Source organism: Bombus pascuorum, chromosome 1 (assembly GCF_905332965.1).
Source record: "Bombus pascuorum chromosome 1, iyBomPasc1.1, whole genome shotgun sequence".
Classification (NCBI taxonomy): domain Eukaryota; kingdom Metazoa; phylum Arthropoda; class Insecta; order Hymenoptera; family Apidae; genus Bombus; species Bombus pascuorum.
Window position 1 is genome coordinate 17,110,733 of NC_083488.1, and position 24,018 is coordinate 17,134,750.

The 24,018-nt window shown below is 33.0% G+C and overlaps 1 protein-coding gene and 1 long non-coding RNA gene across 3 annotated transcripts in view; one reads left to right on the plus strand and one right to left on the minus strand.

Annotated features, from left to right (window-relative positions):
• Positions 1-24,018, minus strand: part of LOC132906916 (glucose dehydrogenase [FAD, quinone]) — a 33,556-nt gene that overhangs the window by 2,779 nt on the left and 6,759 nt on the right. Inside the window, exons 1-6 of one of the 2 annotated variants that reach the window (XM_060959565.1) lie at positions 18,987-19,104; positions 16,994-17,163; positions 9,758-10,001; positions 8,670-8,928; positions 6,508-6,768; positions 2,843-3,073 (exon numbers count right to left, since the gene is read on the minus strand). In XM_060959565.1, coding sequence (XP_060815548.1) covers positions 2,843-3,073; positions 6,508-6,768; positions 8,670-8,928; positions 9,758-10,001; positions 16,994-17,163 — 1,165 coding nt within the window. In that variant the 5' untranslated portion in view covers positions 18,987-19,104. Of the gene's footprint in view, positions 1-2,842; positions 3,074-6,507; positions 6,769-8,669; positions 8,929-9,757; positions 10,002-16,993; positions 17,164-18,986; positions 19,105-24,018 lie in introns of those variants that run through there. The other variant, XM_060959555.1, reaches the window with a different exon arrangement.
• On the plus strand, positions 15,225-22,941 carry LOC132906929 (uncharacterized). Its single transcript, XR_009658065.1, has 3 exons — positions 15,225-15,365; positions 17,010-17,200; positions 22,331-22,941. It is a non-coding gene; the product is annotated as an uncharacterized LOC132906929 (long non-coding RNA).

The following is a 24,018-nucleotide window of genomic DNA, read 5'->3' on the forward strand; positions in this document are numbered from 1 at the left end:
TCTGAAAAGTCGAGTTTTATGAAAGGAATATGTAAAAAATAAAACATTCCATGAGAAATTACTGTTAGCTGTGATGAAGTTCTTGAAACAAAAGAAATATAGAATACTACAGAGAAAAGTAAAAATATGCTACTTGCTTTTTGTATGATAACATTACTAATAAAGCTTAAACTTTAATAAATCTGAAATTATATAGAAACAACACAAGTAGTATTTAATTAATAATATTTGAAATCTCACATTGAAAATAAAATTGTTAAAAGACCTGATTTATATTCCGGAATATGATATAGTTATGAGTACGTCGAAAAATTATAAAATGAAATATTATGAAATTCTAATGAAAGTGTTAATTTATTAACGGAATTTACTAACGATATTATGATTTTATCTACTTTTAAATCATTATATTATCATAGTGTTATATCTAAATAATATTATATCCGAAACTAATGCTGCTTGAATATTCTATATAACATATTAAATTGCACTAAAATGTACTGAATTTATAATTTAGATTAATTTGTTCTCACATAATCGAGGGTTTGTTATAATTTATTACCCGATACATAAATGTGACACAAGAATTTATCGTATTATCGAATTTCACAAGTAGAATGTAATCCATGTGAACTTATTAAACATTAATTCAAACAGTCTAACAACATGCAACGTAAGATTACCTAACCTATGATTTCCAATAATAACAACATATATTTAATAACCTCGTTGTTACATCGACTTTCTAACATTCATCGATGCTTGGATCGCACCGACGCAATTTGATCAGAAGGTTTATATTTTTGTTACATTTTTAAAGCTATAATAGAAGAACGTTTCTTTATTCCTAACTCTAAATAATTAAATTTATATCTAAGATGAATCAAGACGAATGGCTTCACTTCATTGCTTTAGTTCCACGTTTAGATAATAAATGCCTAACAAAATCTAAATAAACCTTTAAAATATTGCTAAAGACACATAAATCAATCGTCTTCGGATTGTAACATTGAATATTCCTTATTAAATCTTCCAAGTTTTGTAGTTCAGATTATAGTGGAATATAGAAAATTTGTCTAACTTATACCATGTGTATATTAATATAAAACATCGTGTTTCAACGGATTGGACCAAAACATATATTATTTAAAATATATTTTTTAGTATTTTTCTTAGAAATTACAAATTTTTTACGGTTCATTATTTTCGCAAAAGAGTTGGTATTATGAATTACTATGCCGAATTACGTATACCAAATTGGCCGCTAAAATGCATTAGAATCTATAAACCATCGATCTGCTTACGTTATAAAGACGTCGTAGAGAATTGTGAAAATTGGAAGGTTAAGTCCGGAATAAGAAAGGTATTACCCTAATTTTTAATTTATCTTTGAGTAAGGAATCCTGTTCATTTACAATTCTTTCAATCACACCCTGTATAATACCATAAACCTCGAACACGCTTCCCTCTTCTCTAATTCGAGTCAAGCGTCGTTGTGGTTTGTTCCTCGATCACGGAAACGTGGCACGCGCCTCGACGGAAATTGTTTCGGCGAAAATCCAGAGCGTTCTGTCGTTACCCTGGAAATTGCCGTGACGTAATTAAAGTTCCCCCCCTCCCAAGGAAGGAGTTGCAGCGCACGGAAACATTTGAGATTCGCACGAAATATGCGAGAGCCCGTAAACTGTCAGGAACACGCAGCTGGCGACAACACCGAAAGCACGAGCCAAAGACGCAACGAATCGAACGTTAATTGCTCCGATACCGTAGCGGGTCACCTCGTTCGCCGATGATGGGATCGATTCGATGAGGATCGAGCTCGTGTAACTTGAGCAGTGCCCGGCAAGAGGGTTGCTGTGGCTGTGTGAGAAAATACAATCGAGCATTTCTTTCTTTTTCGATCAGTTTCGGATCAAATGATGGCAAACAGGCCGATCGGAAACGCGGTTACGTCAGCCGTCTGATCGGCAAACACGAAACGGGATCATTGTGCAACGCGCTTTCACTACCTACTGTATGCAGAGTCTCTCGATTGTCTCGGATGCAACTCTCATGGTTTGATGAGCTTCTGTTACATTTCATTGTTCTTCTGATCTGTGTAGAGCTTTATGTATAGATCGTCGATTTTGATTGGAGTGGTCTTTCAAAGTGGTTCGGTGCATTCATTAATCTCTTCAGCATGGAGCTCATCCGCCGCGTAGTGACACTTTACGGCAACCGTAATACGTACTTATTTAACTCTGCTACAATCTTCGAACTTTTATACATATCGCAGTATCATCTTAGCAGACGAAAAGAATTTATCATGTTTTAAGAAGATGTTTAACATGCATTGGCGTGCAAAATTAAGCGACTAATAAATTTTCGATGAAAGATTGTTGATATTTAAACTGTTGTAACTTCGTGAGAAAGATCGTACAACGAACCACTCGTGCTCATTTTAAAGTGTTTCCAAAAATGTGTTTACATCATGTTACGACAGGGAAAGCAAAGACGATTTTTCTTTTCGAAAATTTTACAAATTCAAATATCTCTACGGACATTGAACAATTTTTTGATAACTGAAATCACTATTGAAAATTAAGCTTTTTGAAGGCTATTGAAGATTGAAGCCTCCTCCTTAGAATGACCTTTACAAGCTTGTATCATGTTTTGTCACTCTTTTATCGAATTTTGAATAAAAATCTAGTGTCACCTGCACTAGAATAAGTCAAGGTAATACAGTACGAGGAATTTGTACAATCGGACTTGAATCTCGTGCGTAGTTAATGTATTGTATGTGTGTGTGTGTGTGCTTATTGCGTGTGTAGTAAATTATAGTAAAATTTCCTTTTTCACTTACCGGTACCGGACATCAAGCCATCCCTGAAAAGAAGGTACTCCATCGCGGTTGCCCAGTTGAGGGGAGTCGTGTCAGTGTCATTGATAGTGAAGGTCAGCGTATAGGCGACGTGATTGTGAAGATTTTTTCCGACGCCAGGTAGATCGTGAACAACAGGGACACCGACAGCGTTCAAATCTTCCCGAGGACCGACACCGCTGTTTAGAAGTATTTGTGGTGAATTAACGGCACCTATGCACAAAAATAACAAGATTAAAATATTTTATCACATATATATACGATTATATGACTCGCAAGGCTGTGAGAAAACCAGACAAACGACTTTTGTATTGTTTGATTTTCGCCATAAACTGAAATGCACTTTACCACTTATCATAATAATTTTTTAAGCCACTTTAATAGCGAAAACAAATTCCGATAGTGAAAACAAATTCCAATGGCGAAATTAACTTTGTTTATTACATTAATGATTCACGACATATGTTTTAGTGATGTAACTGTAAGATAACAGTTAACCGCAAGCACTGACGCGATCAATGCAATGTGAAATTGTGGTCTATAATATTAGATATTTTGGTATTTGTCAGACTTTTATTCTATTTAGAAAATTTTTAGAAATACTTTTAGATCTGTAACATTTTTAAGAATCTCATATCTATACGATTCTAAGAGATCTTTTCTTAAATTAGTCGAGTTTAATGCGTTAGATACTCCTAAAGACAAAGAAATTGGCAGTGATCGAAAAGAAATCACATGCGCGAAACAAAAGTCTAAAGCTGCATAACCTTGTAAGTAATGTTGATGTATAATTTCTCATACTCTATGAGAGTAGCTGTCATCACGGACTCTTTAATCGAGCGTACCTCTTCCGCAGTAATCTTTGCTTCCTTTGTCCTCTGAAAGACACGCTATTTCTATCACTCGTAAGAGTATCAACGCCTAATTATGGTTATGAGTCACAAGAGTTAATTTCAATGTGACTAACAAATTATTATTGTACAGACAAAGAATGTTTCAACGCGGATTGTTTGAAGGCCTTGGATATCTTCTCATTTTTATATCCATTTTGGAAAAAATTTTTTCGATTCGATTATCGTAAACTATTTTTTTTTGAAAAAGCTAATATTTTTGCATCAATCTCGCGTATGTTCGTCGATTTCCTCGGAATGGCTCCATCAATGAAAATGATCTCTTTTGCATCTCATAAGGTATGTTCTCCCGCTGGTCCAATTACAAAATTCTTTTATATTTGTTTTTTTAACTATTTTTTTTGTCAAAATCTAATTTTTATATATGACTATCGATTACTCAAGATTTGATTGATTTGGATCTTCTAGCGGTAGTCCAACGATCGATCCCGTTTGAAAAATTTCTCCAATTTGTTTGTTATTAACTATTGTTATTGCAAAGAATTTGTTGTTCACCAATTTTATTTACGTTTGTTCAGTGATCGCTCTACAATTGTTGGAATGATATCGAGACGATTACAAAACAGCAGTTTGGACGAACGCTTTGAAATTGCATTTTCCAATATAGACTTTAATTCGTGTCTTTTTATTCACGAATAATTAATATATAGGATATAAGTAAATAATAAATAGATAAGAATAAATTACCGCCTCGTTAATGACATTGAAAACCATTTTATGTTAGCCCTGTAATATTGATCGTTTCATTAAAAAGTGTAAAATAAAAAATTTTTTGCCAAAAATATATTACCGACTTCGAAAAACGCTAAAAAGTACGAAATAATTTCTACGAAACGCTAATAAGTACGAAAGTGGTAAGATTATATATTTACTAACTAACCAGCTTGGTTACTAACTAAATGCTTCTACTATGGTAATACTTAAGTACCATATTATAAAGTTTCAACTTGTTTATATTTATGTTATTTAAATTTCAACAAATTTATATTTAAATGCATTAAATTGCAATATATTATAACGCAAAATGCCCAAGAACATGTTTTAGTAGTGATCGAATTGGAATACGTCGCTTGCATTCGTTCAGATGCAAATTACGTTCGATGCTTTAATCGTGTACGAGTTAATGGAATTATAAATGCAGCAAGCTTGTCACTAATTTAAGATCCTATCGTTACAATTTCTGATGTTATACAATTAAAAATGGAAATCGATTATATATTGGAAGGGTTTTTAATTTCGCGCTGGTTCCGATATATCTAGCACGCTGTTAAAAATAGTCAATAAATTGGTAATCTAATCTCGTTGTTGCATACATATCTAAATAAAATACAAATAAAATAGAAATTATTTCACGCTGTTTAGCGTTTTTCGAAGTCGATATTATGTTTTTGGCAAAAAATCTTTTACGTATCCTTTATTTTAAATATTTTATTAATATATATATAGAAGTTGTAATGTCGAAATAAAATTTGTAAAATTACTATTTATAGATCAGTATGATCTAGTAGTATAGGATGTAACACAATAGTTTTTGTATCACATATATCATATTATGATAGAGCAGCGTTTTTCTCCAACAAATGATTAAAAACGTGAATCGTTGTTTAATACGAATGAAAATTGTATCCAATCAGCAAGCAATTTAGAAATGGAAATTGTTTATGAAACGTGAGCTTTTTTGCTATCGTACCTATATAGCTACCGCTGTTCGTTTGAGAATTAAAATTGGAAATAGAAAATTAGGTTTCCATGTTTGATCATAGGAATCCAGTATGGTATAAGATAATATAGATCTGGGAATTGATTATTCAGGTACTTCGGTAATGAGTTTGTTTGTGTAAGAGATACATGATCTCGATAGTGAAACGCATTCCTTCCTGCTTTCCTTTTTTGGTGGACTTGAAACTCGATTGACAGCTATCATTTCACACGTTGACTGGGATTACATCGAAAGAATGTATAAATGAAGATATATCGTATTATTGTGTACATAACATCTATATACTATATACTTTACGTATGTATAAAAACATGTTTCTTTTGGATAATAATTATTCTCTACTTAATGTGTAGGGTATTGTGAAATAATCTTTTTCACGTTTTATTTTAATTTAATGTGTGGTGTATCTAAGCATTTACTCAACTATGCAGAACAATAGGTACTATGCCTATTTATTATTTTGAGGTTTGTTAATTAAATGTTTCGCCAAAGTAAAACCGTTCAAAATATTTCACTAATGTCAAAGTATGTATCAATGAATGTACTTTTTTATAATATGAAATATTAGAATATATAATACAGAATAATAGGATATGTCATAAAACAAGTTTACGACAAAGTACGTATAATTTCACATTTAAGAGCAGTTATCACCACGTTACGTTAATTATTTAAATACTTATGCCTGTCAGTTAACACATCGTATAGTTGCAAACGCAAGAACCAGTTTGGTGTGTCAGCATACACAGAGTTCATTGAAACTCTGAGTAGCTTAATATGTATATTAGATAATTAGAAATTGAATCGGATAAAATCAATCTCGATCTGAACTTATTATAATTAATCTTGCGACACAAAATGTTAAGTAACCAACATTTTTACAGTTGAAAAATGTATTACTTGCGAACAAATAGAATCTTTTATTAATATTCATTGATAAAATCTAATCGCATGCTTTCAAGCACTTTAATTTGACTATTACTTTTATTGTAACTATTCGACATCGAAGTAATTACCTCCGCTTATGATCACTTCCTTTGCCACAGAAACTCGAAGAACCTTTCCATCATGGACGAATTCCACGCCAACCGCTCTCTTGTTATTGTCGAATAAGATCCTGGTAGCCGTAGAATTGAGCATTATGTGGAGATTCGGTCGATTTCTAGCTGGACGTAAAAATGCCCGGGCCGTTGAAAGACGTGAACCATTCCTCGAGGTCGTTTGGGCTATGGCGAATCCAGTGTGAGTCCGTCCATTGAGGTCCGCGATACCGTAACCTGTAAGTAATTAGTGCAACTCATTGTTTTCTCTTTTATAGCAATTACATTTACCTTGAAATTTTAAATTAACTAAGATCAAAATGTCAAGATCAAATGTCATTTAAAAAGAAATGAAATTAATAAAGATTTAGTTTATAAAATAGGGTCTTCATAGATGATCTTTATTTAATGTTTGGGATCACGAAAATGTTCTATTAACGTTCAAGTTTAGGAATTTAGGCTTTTGTCTATTGTAGGACTTTTCCACTGGACTTCTCAATTAGCTTTTATGAAAACCTTATATATAAATACAATAATATATATAAATATATAAAAAGAATTTAAATAACTTTAGTAGTATTAATTACAGATAAACTACAGATTTAATTTTTCTTACAAATTTACAGCATATAAACATCAATTTCTTAATAAATTGCTTAGGATATCGTGCGTGTATTATATCCGTATACGCGCTGCCACGATTATGCATTTCCTCGTTCATCTCGTAAATCTTCGCATATTTTTCAACTTTAGCAAGATTTTAAAAAAAGGCGTGGCCGTATGTTACGTAAAAGCATTGCAGATCCACAAGCTTGTCACTTACGACATCGATCTGCTTTTACTTGTCAACGTTATTCGTTTCGAACTTCTTCTGCTCGGGAATTTGGGATCGATCTCGCCTCGAAAAGCAGCGCGCCACTTATAAATACGTAACAAGGTCGTTCCATGTATTATGGAAGTTATACGTTAGCATTGTCAGAGCGAAGCTATTGGTGAAAATAGTATAGTAATTAGCTGACGTGAGAGCTGATTATGTAACTGGTCTTTCGATGGATGGCAAAACGGGTCATTAGACTCACGCGAGGAATAACAACGAAATAAAGAAGAAACAAGTTTCTTGTTGTCGCGTAATAACAGGTTACATGCTATTCGATTTAAGTAGATCGACTCGTTGTTAGCCAAGTTTTTTTCGATTATTTTCCAACTTTCTCGCGAATTTTATCTTGCTGTTGTAACTGGTGACTTATAATGGAAGTTAAACAGAAGTTGTTCCAATTCGTTTATCGTGCTATTTCAGGATTGGAGACGTTCTTTTCAAGTTAAAGTTTTACTGAAAAGGGCTATATTCGAGTTGACGTGATTTAATTCTTGGCTAAATATTGGATTGTTCACTTGGAAAGTTCGCTCGCAATGTTTCCGACAGCTGATGAGGTGTCCAGACAATAAGCAAGCTATGTTGTTAATTAGCCAGGCAAAATATCACAGTTGAATGTCCTTTCCTCTGAACTTGTGTTTTTGTTGAAAAAGCTTTTGAGTAATTGATTTAACGAACAGTCGTATCGTATTCTCAGATTTTTTGAAAGTTTAGAATGGTTAAAATATGTATATCCTTAATGCCTGAAAGTATAAAAACCTTTTACGATTTACAAAAAGATATTGAAGAAAAATTGTGGTAGTTAATTTCGTTCAAGAAAATACCGTATCTTATTACGAAAGTTGAGTATCGTTAAGAAAAAAAGAAAAGGAAAGAAATAACAAAAAACCGTCGTTAGATAAACCTATCATTAGAACGTAATTGTTGTATGTAATAGCGAAAAGAGCTAGCCATTATCAACCAGATATTACACAAGTGCTAATTATTATATTGCTTTAATTAAGCTGTCCTAATACATTTTTAGATATACAATCTTATGTTAATTCATCTAACACATAACCGACCTTAATTAATAATCATAGTTAATGTAGAAACTAAAGCTAAAAGAAAAAAATGTATAGTTTTATTTTAGATAAATATAGTTTTATTTTTTATATCAACTGTAATTGCTAAGGTCAACTACGTATGATATTAATCAAGTAACTAAGCGATAATTCGTTTCGTAGTTTCGTCACACCAAATAATAGTTTAAGAACAAACTTACCAAGTTCATTTCCAGCTTCGAGGATAGAATAACTCAAAGGCGGGTGATAAGGGAACTGCGTGACCGTGAGTGGTCCACCGACACCGTGATAACCGTAATCCATACTGTTTGCTTGGAGATTATCCTCGCTCCTGATGAAATATGGAAGGACATCTTGATAAGACCATCCTATGTTTCCAAGCCTCGCCCAGTCGTCGTAATCCTTTCGCGAGCCCCTCATATACATCATGCCATTCATAACGCTGGTTCCACCCAGCACCTGAATAACATTTTAATTACCCATTCGTTTATTGGCCTCCATTATTCGTACATGTTATGATAGCGACAATGAAATGAGGATTATTGAGGTACATGGATGACTAAATAAGAGCAGAAATTGAGGATGGAATATAGTAACATGATAAAATGATAATAATAACTTAACAAATGATGCGTTATACATTATAGCTTAAATGTTGCGAGTGGATAGTTAAAAATTAAAAAATTTGTCTTTCTTCTATAAATAACAATCGAAAGAAATTATTTCATGCATATTTTCGTAAATTTTAAATCGTGTCATTGTAGAACGATAGAAATATTTCCTTCTAGTTGCATTCTAAAAGCTCATATATGTAGATATTGTGAAATGTCAGCCATTCGTTACGGATACATATGGAATTAGAGCGAGGCGGGTACATACATAATATTATATTCCTTGTTTCTGTTTAATTTTAGCAGAGCTCCAGTTATAACAAAAGGCAAAGAACTGATAGCAGAGAAAGATTCTTGAGTAATAACTTGAAAAATATAACGAGAATATCAAGTTTTTGATCGGTCTGATATTTATGGACAATATTATTCCGAATATAAGACAATTCTAAATATAACAATATAACAATATAACAATTCTAAATAGAACAATATAACAATATAATATATACAATACTAACTAACTAACTAATCGTAAATGAACTTTGTTTTGTATGAATACGTAAAATATACACGTAAATTTTGAATCAAAGCTGTGTCCCATATTCGTCATCACCATCCAATGCGAAATCATCAAAGAGATTATATTAAAGATTGTTCTGACTTTAGAGGATACATACCTTACCCCTGGGCCAGTAACACTTGCGATCATCTTTATTTAGACACGCAGTCTCCTCACTTTCGGTATTATACTGCCAATCGATGTTAGTCCCAATAAAATTAAAAAAGAACGAAGGTATCTGCGTCCCAGTGGGCTCATCCAGACCGGCTTCTAATAATAACACCGAAAATCGTGGTTCCTCTGATAATCGCGACGCAACTGTTGCACCTGCACTGCCACCTCCAATTACTACGAAATCGTACCTGAAATTAACACAAATAAACGTCATCTACACATATATATAAATTTCCGTACTTATCGGTGATTCAAAATTTTTGAAATTAAAGAATAAAGAATACTCTATACAATAAAGAACGGAACGTATGATCCATTTACTATGTATCTTTCTTTTGTTTTTATAAATATTCTCATTTATTATTATCTAGTTAAATAACTTTCGATTTAGAAGAAAATTTAAGAATTGATTTTTTATAATTACAATTGTATTTCTATCGACTTCAAACTGCTTTACAACTGGCTGACGGTAAGAATAAGAGTTCTTCTCATTTTTATTTATTCGTTTTATAAAAAGTTTATTTTTGACACCTTTAATGGTTTCTACAACATGGTATTCCAAAATTAAATTAATCGATGGCGAAAATTGTTTTCGATCCTCAATAATTCGTTGCTGATATTAAAAATATTATTTCGTTCTTCCCAACCATAATTAACTTTTATTAACGTCGCTGATAATTACTGCACAATACCGCTGCATACTTTCATATAATATTATGTCATACAACAGCGATCCGAAACTGCTTAAACGCAAATAGATCGTATTGCGTAATCTGTTCTTCAAAGTCAAGTTTCACGCAGATCAACTGTAGTCCCACGCGTTTGCTCTACATACTTCTTATGAAATGCAGACTATCCCGAACAAGGTTACGATTTCACTTATTTCTAAGTGACAGATCATTTTGTTATTCGTCATACCCTCTTAATGGTAAAAACCGATGCATCTTCACCTCGTTCGAAGAAGCGGTTACGGCTTCATAAGAATTAGAAACTGGGTTAAAGGCACGAAAGTCCTATAGCGGCTGAGCAGAGCGAAAGGTGGATTTCTTAGGAGTTCGTTGGGGACGTTCGTACCAAGTGGTAATGGTATTTTGAATGCCATGAGGTGCATGCAGCTGTGTACATTCTGTGAAATGTACACTTGGTTCGCTGAGGGACGACAAGTTTATGCATTGAAAATATGGGCCTGAATAGTCAGCGTGTCTTTCATTTGCGATTTTTGTCAAGTGTCCAGTATATTGTCAAGAGAACATTTCGAAGCGAAAGATGATACAATCTGAATAATTTGAAAGAATGAGAATGTTTCTTCGAATGATTTTGTATTTCATGTTTAGGTATATCTACTCACTACGAAAAGTACATACTTGTGTATCATTGTATTTATAATAGCATTTGTATGTTGATTAATTAAGTCTAAATATCTTTAACAACAATAAAAATAGAGGGTTCTTAAATTATGTCCAAGCGAAATCCGAACGTTAAACTTGTTCTAACTATTTATTTATTATGAAATTCGAATAATTTCTAAAGTATCATGGAAAATCCCAGTTTTACCGTGTAATATTAATTTCAACTTATTTTCACACAGTTCCTACGTTTTGAGTTTGAATGCCCTAGGAAATGAAATAGTACTCAAGTCTAGTTATTTAAAGTGCAAGAAAACCAGTTTTTCTACGCGAAACAGATTGTTGACTATGTATACTTTGCTGTCGCCTGTTGTCAATAGTTTGTAGCTTTTTAAAATGAGCTTGCTGCAAGAATACACATGTATACATTATTTTTGTTTTAGAGAAAAATGTAATGAAAAGCTTGAAAAGTTTTAAATACAAGCATCAGAGCACGTCGGGTTCGTAATATTTAATTGTTTTTCTAATAAATGCACGAAATTTTATTAGACTATTGTTGTATTATCATTCAAATCGTGGTTATTATATAAATTAGTTTTTACTTCTACATGTCCTCTTTTTCTTATTTTTACATATTTTCTCTTCTATTTATTTTTATACCATATTACGTTCTTCTTCTTCTTCCATTCTTTAACATCGTATTTCATGGTATAAAGTAAATATAATGTGATACATTTTCTTCGTAACTTCTATAATATAGAACTAATATATTTTACAAAGTTTTCTCTAACAAAAGTGGCTAAGAGAAACTGAAATTTTATTTCTAGAATTACGTCAGGATTATTGCATTCTCAGTTTACTATCTATATTTCCACATTGGTATTATTACTATTATCAGAACGATATTTTTATTATTTATCGTTATACCTCAACGATACCTGCAAGCAACGCAGATCGATCGAGAAGACTTTTAACTCGTTATCAACGTATCGACGGATATGAAACGTCGTTTCTTACCCCCTACCTCTCACTCCCGCAACTTTTAAACCCTTTTCATCCTTTCCAACCACCAGTCAGAAAATAAAATTCACCAGCCATTACTCGTTTTTTAATGCCAATTCCACTTTCTTACACAACAGAAATTTTCCGTAGGAAGACAGTTAGTCTGCGTTCATTATTAATTTCAGTCAATCATGCTGTCTTCTAACATCGTGGCAACGGAAATGGATTAAAATGAGGCAACGGGATATTCTCAATAACTCGCTCCGTTTTGCAATATCTGTTTCCAGTAATTGTGTTTCGTCACTATTATCATCTGTGCAATCGTTTCCATCGATATCATTATTAATCACCGTCGATTATCGCGATACGATTTCCACAGCTTCTAATTAAGGGCCTTTGACAGTAGTTTAATACGTTCGCTACATACGTCTCGGGTTTTAGCACGTATCTACTTCAACCGTGAGTATATGATACCTATATGGATTCGAAGGATCAATTAGAAATCGTAAAATTTTGATATATAGATAATATAATAATAATGCGTATAAAGAATGATACAAATATGTCAAAGTTTCGTTAGTATTATATCTGTTAATTAATGTAGTATTAGTGATAGATGTATGCTAGATGATGTTGCCTGCAATGCTTGCAAAACGTTCTTAATTGTGTTATAAAATATTATTGCTTTATGCGATATTTCAAGAATTTACAGAACCACTCTGCGACCTAACATTTATGAAATATAAAAATATATCTTACGTATATGTATGGGATGCACATAAAAATATTTTGCCAAATACATAGTAAATTATAGCAAATGTACAGTATATTGTAGCGATGACAATTCGATTAGCAGTAACTGTATATTTTAATTATTATTTTTACAGGAAGAACAGTTTGGAAAGAAATTCGTCTAATTTTAAATCCAAGTATTATACAAGAATTTTATATGAGATAACACTGTTACATGACTAGCACAAGTAGGTACATCGTAACATGGAAAAGATTATTCATATTCATACGCGACAAGCGTAAAATATGTTAAGAAGAAAGAAGAGCGTTGCGTCGTCCTGTGTCATCTTGTGTCAAATTACGCAGAAGAAACGTGTTATGTAATTCATGACACGCATGAGAAACGCGAAAACGAGCTCATTAAATGTATATGAACCGATGAACATATATCTCACGGGAAATCGGTTAATAACGATTCACCCTCTGCTATTATTGTATTCTGGATACGTACTTGGCTAAACAATGTGTCAAATGACGCAAAAGAAGTTCAATGGGGAAGCATAGAACGTATGTAATAGTGTAAATCTGCGTTGTATTGCGTAGAGAAGCAATGGATTGGGTGAACAGTGGCAAACACTTGGAGAACCGAGTACGCGTAATGAGAATATTTAATTTGAAATTATGAAATTTCTCTCTGACCGATGATATAATTGACCCAGAAGTTGCGTTATATTACTTATTTATTATTCTTTTAATAAGTTACTTCTTGCAATAAATGGTTATTAGTATTTGCTAGAAATTACGTTATACATAAGTAATTTTTTAAGAATAAAGGTTCTGGCTTTAGTTACAAAAGTACTTGTGCTATTTATAGACTAATTTGTATATTACCGTGGAAATTATGAAATTATTCTTTAGATTTCTTAGATTTTCTTGTAGAGAAATGAAAAATGAGCGAAGAAACAAGATGTATAATTAAAAATGAGAAACGCGTATAAATATCGTTACCTATTCTTCAGGTGATTTTCAACTATGGTATTGTAGATCCGAGTATACTTTCGCCTGTTGACCTTAATTCTACAGTTATCGAACCTCCTACTATCGAATTTCCTCATATGAACATGTATTACAGCTAATTCTTATTAAGGGTATTAACAGCAATTTGCTTGCCTTTAATCGATTCTAGCATGGAAAACTTCTTCGAACCACTCGATGATTTGATCGTGATTTTCTTTGGAAGTTGACCTTAAACATCAGTTAACAATAACACAGATATTAACAGCAATTTGCTTTATTTCGATAAAGTTTAACAGTGAACAGTTCTTCTTAGTAATTTCCAAAAATTCAATGAGAGTTACTCGCTTCAAGTAATTCTACTGAAAGTTGCTGTATCGTATGGAAATCGCATTGATTTTCAAAGTTGATTAATAACAATACAGATATTAACAGCAGATCGCTTTATTTCCATCCATTCCGGCATCGAACGTTTCTTTTAGCGATTCCAAAATTCCAAAATTCCAAGATTACTATACTACAACGAGTGATTTTCTATCCGAAAGTTCTCGCGTTCCTTGCAAAACACGATTTCAAGATTCGATCAATAATATCACTAACGAGTTCCAACTCGTTAGAGTTTCAGCTCTACGAGCATTTCTTCGTCACGTTTCTATCTACTTCCATTCTGATTACATTTGAATGGTTCACGAAATCTGTCGCACACTCTGTCTTTCGCGTTTAACCGCGAACGGTTCCTAGTGACACGCCTTCAATTTCATCAAATTATCTATAACTCAGAGCACGGATTCGTGGCTGTTTGAAACCGCATGAAGGATCTAACTACCGAATCTGGTTGCCTCAGTGAGCATCCGGCAGAACTGCAAGCGCAGATTCATGGAGCAGGTGTGATGCAACGTGAGAGAGTCATTGGAACAATGGTACCGGGCCATTACGTGTGGATACATACACGCTACAATTTCATGGATACGTATGCATGGATGCTCACTTCCGAGAAGGACACAGACAACAGACTATAGTTTCCATACGGTATCACGTGAACCGTGTCTGTAACAATTAAGAAGGCCTTCTTCGTTGTCGTTTGACCGATCACCAGACATTCTGGTTCCTGTTCGAACAATTTTATTCCCTCGTCGTTCGTCGAGATTCTTCCGGAATCTCTTTCGATTCGCTCTGATGCTCGGTTGAGCGTTTAATGAAACGACGCGGCACAGGGAAGAGGAAGAATTTATGAAGCATATAAGGAAAACCGAAAAAGTGAAGATGGCAGGAAAAAAGAGCAAAATGAAGGCCATAGGTGGTCTTGATCGAAGATGAATCTTTTTCCTGACATTATTTCTATTCCATATTACTAAGGTTACTGTTAGTAGAGTGTGGATTTTTACAGAATTTTAAAATTTTAGCAACCCTTCGTAGGCAATCTGGGTCATTCACGTCCCAAGCAAAATTTCAATCATAGTTTTTTCGAAGCGAATATTTATCTTTCTAGAGAAATCGTTTAGACGTTTCACTTAAATTTGGACAATGTAGTAAAGAGATTTCAATAAGCATTCCAGAATTTTTAAAAGCTCAGAATTAGACGTGGACGTAAATATAACTAAGACTACATGAAACCTATATGAAGATTTATTCGATTGATTAAAAATTATGACAACTCCTTCACTTTGAATATGTTGTTAAAATAAAAATTGCCGTACCCTGTCGTATATTTTGAAAGATTTTCTACGACGATACCAATTTTATAGATTTAATTGGGCAATATAATTTTCTAGAAATACGTACGTAGAAAAGACGAATATAATCGAGTCGAATAAGCGCACACGTAAAATAGATATCGCTTTAAAATTGACAGAAGGATTTCAGTTAAACGGAACATGGAAAATGAAATATGAATCCTTTTGGATTTTCGCTAACGAGATACAGAATATCGAGTGGTACATAAAATAAAATAAACATGGATAATCGGATATTATAATCGGTTTTGTATCGATTAGCCTTTCCAAAATCAAATTTCATAATAAAAGTGTCACTGTTCTGTTACTTTAAAATGTTAATTTAGTATTCATAGGAATAACTGTGAAAAAAATATCTAGATACGTGCTTGTGAGTTTTTAATCAATATTCGATTTCCTTTCTTTTTGATTTCGATAAACGAAACGAGTTTCTGGGTTATCGAATCAACTCCATTTGAAGGCGTGACCAATTTGTCATTTCACTCGACCGTGACCCGGTTAGAGAGTTTAATCTCTAGAGTTCGAAACTTGCAACTTGGACCATACACATACATATAGACACAATCGATGATCTTATTTTCAGGAACAGTTTAAATTTATTTTCGCAAGGGATACGCGCATATATATTTCGAAACTTTTCCTACTGTATTTCTATTATGTACATATACCTTCCCTTACGATATCGATGCTGGAATGCTTCCAGAAAATCTTACATTCAAACGAGTTTTATTCCAAATGTGGGTTGCAGTGATCAGAATACGTTGAAATATGTTTTCACGCTTCCACGAATTGGATTTGATACGATATATATGTGTATTAGTCAAACGCAGTGTTTGGAGAACTTTAATATTGTTAGAAGCCATAGTGATATACTAGCGTATTGTGTATTGCGACAAGAAAAGATAAAATTATACAGAACGCCGATAATATGATAAAATTCAAACTAGTAAAATATCCAAAGTATAATGCTTCCTGTAATACTTAATAGGTAAAACGATCTTCTATCGACGTTCTAGTTTCCAAATTGTATTCTCCAAAATATGAATTTGCATAAAAATACGCAATCTCGTCATAAAAGTTGAAGATCATTTTTAACAAATTATGAGTTCATTATCTCCTCTGTTAGGTACCACCTTTTTTATTGCTCTTTGAAAAACATTCTATTATTTATGATGGCCTTTATCATTCTTTTCTATGGAGTTGTTGATTAAGTTGTTATAATAAAGAATTAAATAACTAAAAATGTTTTCTCTTTTGTTGTATATCAAAATCTTTTTTATAATTCGTGCTCATAATTTGCGATAGTTAAATTTCAACATTTCGAGACTCTTCTTATAACTTGTTTTATTTTACCTGGAGTTAACAGTAGGGGGTGGTAGTGGCCTGTTGCATGGATCCTCGAGGTCGCACTGGCTACGAAGGAATACTTCTAGAAGGCCCATGAACAACATGAAGGACGAACCACCACATGTTGATGCCAAAGTCGGCCCGGTTGAAGGCGTTAGTGGACAATTACAGCTCATCTGCAACGTTCATTGATTTTTTAAAGAACCTGAGATGGTAAATTTAAAAAGATGTAACGCAATTTATTTCAGTATTCTTAGTAATTTTCTCTTCCATCTAATTTTTATTATTTTTTATTAATCTCATCATCGATGAAAAATTTCATATGTAATTTTATATTCTTTAGTTAGCATCTACAAGAAACGAAGAATTGATAAATAAGTTTATCGTTGCGTGAAATAAGCAGAAATTTCAGTAATGAAAATATCCGTTGCCATCGGGAATTTAAATGAATGACGTTTTAATTATCTGCTAGTTAAATAGAGAAATGTAAACCTTTCAAGTATTGATTGGAATAGTGAGACAGCTAATTTTACAATCAACCGAACAAAGTTGCACTTTTCTTTGTTCAAAGGGTGAAGGAAGAAGGAAACGTCAGACTTTCTACTTCGATGCTTTGTTCCCAGCCCTACTCTTCGATAAAAATTCGCTATAAAAAAGAGAAATTTCGTTGTAACAAAGGTGACAGTCTACTAATCATCCGACTTTCTAGCTACTTCTCTTTTATGCGAGATTATCTGTCCATTTTGAATACTCGTCCTATATAAAACTTTGAACGCACAGAATTGAAAAATTAAAAATTAAACTAAAATTGTTAGAAATAAATATTGAAAATTATGATGGCATACAGTTATATTCTTATTATATCATGGGGCATAGTTATGCTGTTAAAAGAACGTTCCAAAATTTAGAAAGTGAAAGAAACTGAAATATTGGAGATTAGAAGAAAATCTCTATTGAAAGTATAATTAAAGCAATATAATTAATTCATATACATATACATTTTATATATTTTCTTCCGCAGAATCGTAGTGTAATAAAAGATTTAAATCCATTATTGAAACGAGTTTTACATCGATAAGTAATTTTCAATCATAAACGAAAATACGTTACGAAAACGCACGTTAAAATACGAGCTAGCCTACCGTGACACCCATGTCGAGATTGTTCAATTTCAACAGAAATTGGATTCATTTCGCGCATCGCGATACTCGCGTATCGAGTTTTGAGGACGCTAGACGAATTCGCAATCATCGATATGAATAAATGCAAAAATTGCAGTACCTATTTTACCATTTGCTGCAAAGCTTTGTCAAGGCTATAGTTCTATGCTGATCAAACTGGATAATCGAGTCAATGCTGTAATAATTTGTGTATTCTCAGCAACACGAAAGATATGGGTTTGTTGGTACTTTTGTTTGAATAGACGTAATATGTGGATTTTTAAATTGTTGTCGCGGAGATATGTGAGAAAAAAAAAAGAAAGTAGTGTTTAAATCCACTGTGAGGAGCCAGAAATGTTTCATCAACATAGAGTCTCTGTTCCTTTTTCTTTGAGCTCTGTTGGAATCCGTTCTCGTCTCTGTCGAGTTGTCCGAATTAAAAATCTCTTCACGATCGTGTCGTTTCAGATCTCTTCACTTGTTTAAATTCTTCAAGCTCTTTGAACTACCTTCGACTTTCTATTCAATTATCCTCGATTAAACAATTTACGGCGTTTCGACGACTACAGAACGGCGCTTCTACGACGCGGAAATCAAGTCACGTAGACGCGCAATCGCGATCGACGCATCGATCCTCCTATTTTCCTCACGTTCTATTTTTAATCCTTCTCTATCTATGGGTAATTTCTAATATGAAATTAATTAAATGAAAATTTCTGATATGAAATATCTAAGGTATTTCGCAACATGGTATTATTCACGAAATGCTTTAGAGATGATATTTTCCGTCTTAACTAATTAAATAACTTTCAATATACATTATTGTAAACAATATTCACTTTTCTTATGTAAATAGGAATCGCCACATAACAATGAACTTTAACTGTTTGTTTAGAAGTTAGCCGACATTACGTTAAAATTCGATAGCGAAGTAGTTTCCACTAAAGTGTCTTAAATGCTACTGCTTGAACTAACGACCGTGGTCTTTTTATGAGTTGAGAAGAATCTCTTATCTGATATGTATCTTGCAATTAGAGACAAGTTTTTTCCTGTATGCTTCAGTTACCATGATGCCTTTCATATATCACTATGAACCAATAGAATAAAACAAAGCTTCCTTCTTATGATTTTAATAAATAATTAAATAAATGTAATTGTTCATTTCATGTTATTAGACCACGCATTTTTATGCACTTATAGGAAATTTGAAAATGCAAAATTTCATAAAGTCCACATAATATGAAACAATACATAAAATATCCAAAGTGTAACGCTCTTTGTAATACTTGTTAGGTAGAATAATTTTTTATCGAACGAATTTTTTTATTATATTCCCAAATATATTAAGTTGCATAAAAATTCATGATAATAGATAGATCATACATTGAAATTTTTGTTTGGGCTCATAATTCGCGATAATATACCTTTAAGCTTAAGAAGTTCTTCTCTTACTTATTTTCTAGATCGTAGCGATAGAGAAAACAATTTTTCAATAAAAGTATCGAGTCGTGTTTTATAATCATGAACAGTCCTTTGGCCCTGCGTCCTACAACTCCTACAATGGTGCCATAATACGCTTTTCACGTCGCGTTTCCTCTTCCTACGCTCCTCATTCTCGCTGATTCTCGCTCGGCATTCCGGCACCCAACGTTCCTCTCCTACCGTTGTGAACCGTAATTATTGTTCTGTAGATGTAGATACACGTGAAACAAAAACATTGCGCGGTTCTTATTGTTCCTCTATGCGTCTTCTCGAGAAAGAGATTTTACCATCTGGCTTGGCTTTCTTTTAACGGATGATCGATGAAGCGAAGTGAACGAGATCGAGGAGTTCGATGTTGCGAGGAATTTGCAATCGTTTGTTGGTCTTTTTGTCGTTGGTATTACGCGAGTTGCAATGTGTTACGGTAATCTTTGGAGATGGGATTGGAGTTTATAGTAGAGCGACCGGCGGTTGCGAATGCGATAGAAAGTGGCTGAGTATCGTAAAGTGCAATAGCTATTGTAAGAGATTGTTCGATAATATTCACAGGCGATGACTATTGATTAGTCTATTATTTTTGTAATAAGATTTGCGATAATAGATAAAATGTTGTTGAATTTTAAGATACATTCTTCGTTATAAAACGATATGTAGATATGTACATGCTGATTATTGTTATCTACTTAATCATGCCTGTAAGTATTATTTCTTATTCTGTTTTAAATTGAGCGGCAGTTAATTTTCGACTTATCGTTAGTTATGTAATAGTTTTCCCAGCATTCCACGCAATTGTTATTATCCGGCTCTCCTGCTGAGACGGATAATTAGACAAACTATCTTTCCAGGTTTACATATGTATGTTTCATGACACTTCAGACGATTTAGTTTCCATTGAAATAGCCTGCATCCCGATTTAAAACGCAGGCTAATTCCCATAAATATATGGAAGGAACGCTTAGTATCTTCCTATTTTCGCATCGTATATTGACGGTTACTTATTTTGGCAGAGGAACATTTTATACCTGTATTCTCCTTAATATATGGCAAAAGTGAGATTACAAGAAACTATGAATGTTTAATTTTTAAGACAATTACGAAAGCAAAATATGATGTACAGTAAAACTCGCTTTATATGAACTTGTCAGAGGACAAATAGTTTATATAACTGAAGTTCATACAATAGAAGTACGTTCATTCTCCCCTACCATCTATTATCTTCCATTCATATAAGTTCACGTTTGGATAAATAGATTCAACAATCGGAAGTTCACTTAATCTGGCACTAACTAAAATTTCATTCAAATAAATAAAATTTATGTAAATGGAGTTCTGTTGTATTTACCTGGAAACATTGTAAAATCTTGGAAAATAACAAGTGAGCTAAGCTCTCATTCCTGCTTGCTTAGCAAAGGTATTTAAACAATATTGAACAATGCTATGATCAATGCAAGGAACAATGCTACGATCTATTATCTCCGCTTTGAAAATGCTGGCATTCTCTCGCAGAATTATCTTAATAAGTTACGTATAACGTTTTAACATTTTGTGTCTGCTACCGTAGTATAAAAACTAATGGTTAACGCTCACTTAAGTAGCTACTAAGAATATTGCAAGACAAGTAATTATAAACTACTTTATGAAACAGCGTTTAGCAAAAATAACTTCTCTAGGTAACTATTAATATACAAATAGCTATACTAAAATACGTACTAAAAAAAATACCTACTAAAGCACTAATTAAAATTCATTTCCTGGAAAGCTTAAAGACGAAGACATTATCGATAACAAAATTTCTATTCATCAATCTCTATCGAATCTACTATTAAATTTCACCAACAGCCAGAAGTCAACGATACACATAAAATTCATTACTTAACCATCAGTTAAAACGAGTTTCCTCTCACATCTAAAACTCCATTCGTTACAAGGAACGAGAAAATCATAGAATTTAGTTGCATAATGTAATAATCTTTGCGACATATGTCAACAACAGTTACAAATTCTTATTTCGATCGATGTCACCGATCGACGACAGATGCTCGATCTCTCCAATTGATTTTCATCCACTGATCGATAATTGTTCGAATAAATCACGATTGCGTATCACTTTTTTCCTTCCTTTCTCGAATCTATGAATCATGTATGATAATGTGAATCATTAAAGAAATTCTTCGCATCGTTACCTTGCCAGTTCTCTTAATTGAGTTAGACAAGAGAATCTTACAGTTGATTATTCCAATTTTGTTCAAATTCCAATTCTGAAATGGTATTCCAAGTTTTTCAATATTATAAGAACTCGAGCCACTTTCGATATTTAAGATTCCTGCGTCCTGATACGTGTTCAATCTTGAGTTTGTATACGTTTGAACGTATAAGGTTTCGGTCTCGAATTGGAATTTTTCAACATCCTGATGTATCTTCAAAACTTTGAAAATATTGAAAGTCCTGAGATTCAAAGCCTTGACATCTGACTCTGAAAACCTACGAAGCTTTTCGAGACTTTCGATACTTATCGAAATTTTAAGGAGCCAAAATCCTTTAAAACTCCGAAAAACTTTAAACGTTCAAAAGTCAGGATTCAAGATTCAAGATTCAAGATTTGCCAAAACCTTCGAAAGTTTCAAATATCGAATCATGTTCGAGGTGGCTCGAACTCTCGAATGTCACGTATAAATGTTTGAAAAGATTCCAAATGTTTCAGCGCGCATCGCTACTTGCAGTATGAAAGGACACTGTCAACGTGAATGTGCATGATCGTGTGTACACACCTTCAACACCGTTACGTTCACTGACCGAGAACCGCGTCGGTTACGAAAGTCACGCAGTTCTGCAGCTTCTTTTTTTTTGCTAGTTTTCCTGGCTTTTTGCTTCGACACCCTGTCAGACTTACAACGTACAACAGACTAATTGCATAGCGACGTTTCTCGATCGGGACGTACACGTGTCGAAAGCTTGGACGAGTGAGAATTCAATATCCTCGACTGAGAATGTCTCGTATTGGAATGCGTCAAACGCATCTTCAGCGTAGAATTACGAGTTGGCTGGATTTGTCTTATATAGAGTTCGGCTTTTTATGGATTTCTGGAAAACTTGGAGATCGAAGAACGCATGAAATACACACAATATGCAAAAATATATGAAATATCCAAAGTATACAATTCTTTATAATATTTAATAGGAAAAACAATTATTTGTCGAATTCCATTTTTTAAATGATATTCGTACGAATATGAGTTTTCATAAATATTTGCAATCTAACAATATGTTTTAAATGCAGAACACAAATTGCTATTAAAATTAGGTTCACTCGGATAAGTATAGCATGGGAAATTAAACATTTCCGGGAATCTTCTTATCAAAGTTGTTAGCGATGTATAAAATAAAAATCGAATTGTAAGAACGAGAAGTTGAAATTCATTTTCAGTAATGAGACACTTTCTTCGCAATTACATAAGAAATTTCGAGACCCGAATCAGTTGTTCTCCCGGCGGAAAGTCCATTCATACTTGCTTGATCGTCGAGAAATAGACTTGTATCAGCATCTGTTATAATTTACATCGCATAAATGCGTGGAATCGTGGTAACGGAAACGAGGAAGCCTCCCACACTTTCTTCGGTGATTTTTCTGACAGAAAAGAAAAAATTATCCTGTCTACAAGTTATGCGTGCCCACACGCGTGTCGTAATACTTATAAAACGGTATTAAATAATCATCCTGTTTCTTTGCTTGAATAACGTCAATTCCGCCAAAATATTTTACACCGATTTGTTTTCGATCGTTGCGAAGCTTTATTTTCTGCACGATCCTATAATTTTCTATCATTAAAAGGTAACTGCTGCCATTACGTTACTACAAATGTACGAGGCGTACACGAGACTTGAAAGAAGGAATAAAAATAAGAATTTCTCTATATTTCTTTATATTTGAATAAAGTCTATTCTTTGATAATTTGCAAAAAGTTTATAACATTTGATTAAAATTATGTGAGAGACGAATATACACGTATAAGACATACTCGATATACAAATCAGAAAGGGAATTTAATTAAAATTGTATTAATACTAAATGAGAATTTTTGAAAATATCGAACTTTCGTTGTACTGTTAAAAGCTTCAAATTCCTCCATTTCGTTAATTATTGAATGAGGATTTTTAGAAATATTGAATTTCCGCTCTGTACAGCTAAAAGCTTTAAATCTCTTTTTTCCCATCCATAAAATGTTCCTGCAGAATGAAAATATCCCCATTTAATGTATTATAAAGAGATTCAATTATAATACCTATTGAATGATTATAAATAAATTTTATATCGAAAAGATCGATTTTAGCATGCTATGTTATATATCTCTTTAATTTTCCATTTAACTTCCGTTTATTTTACTTCCGTTC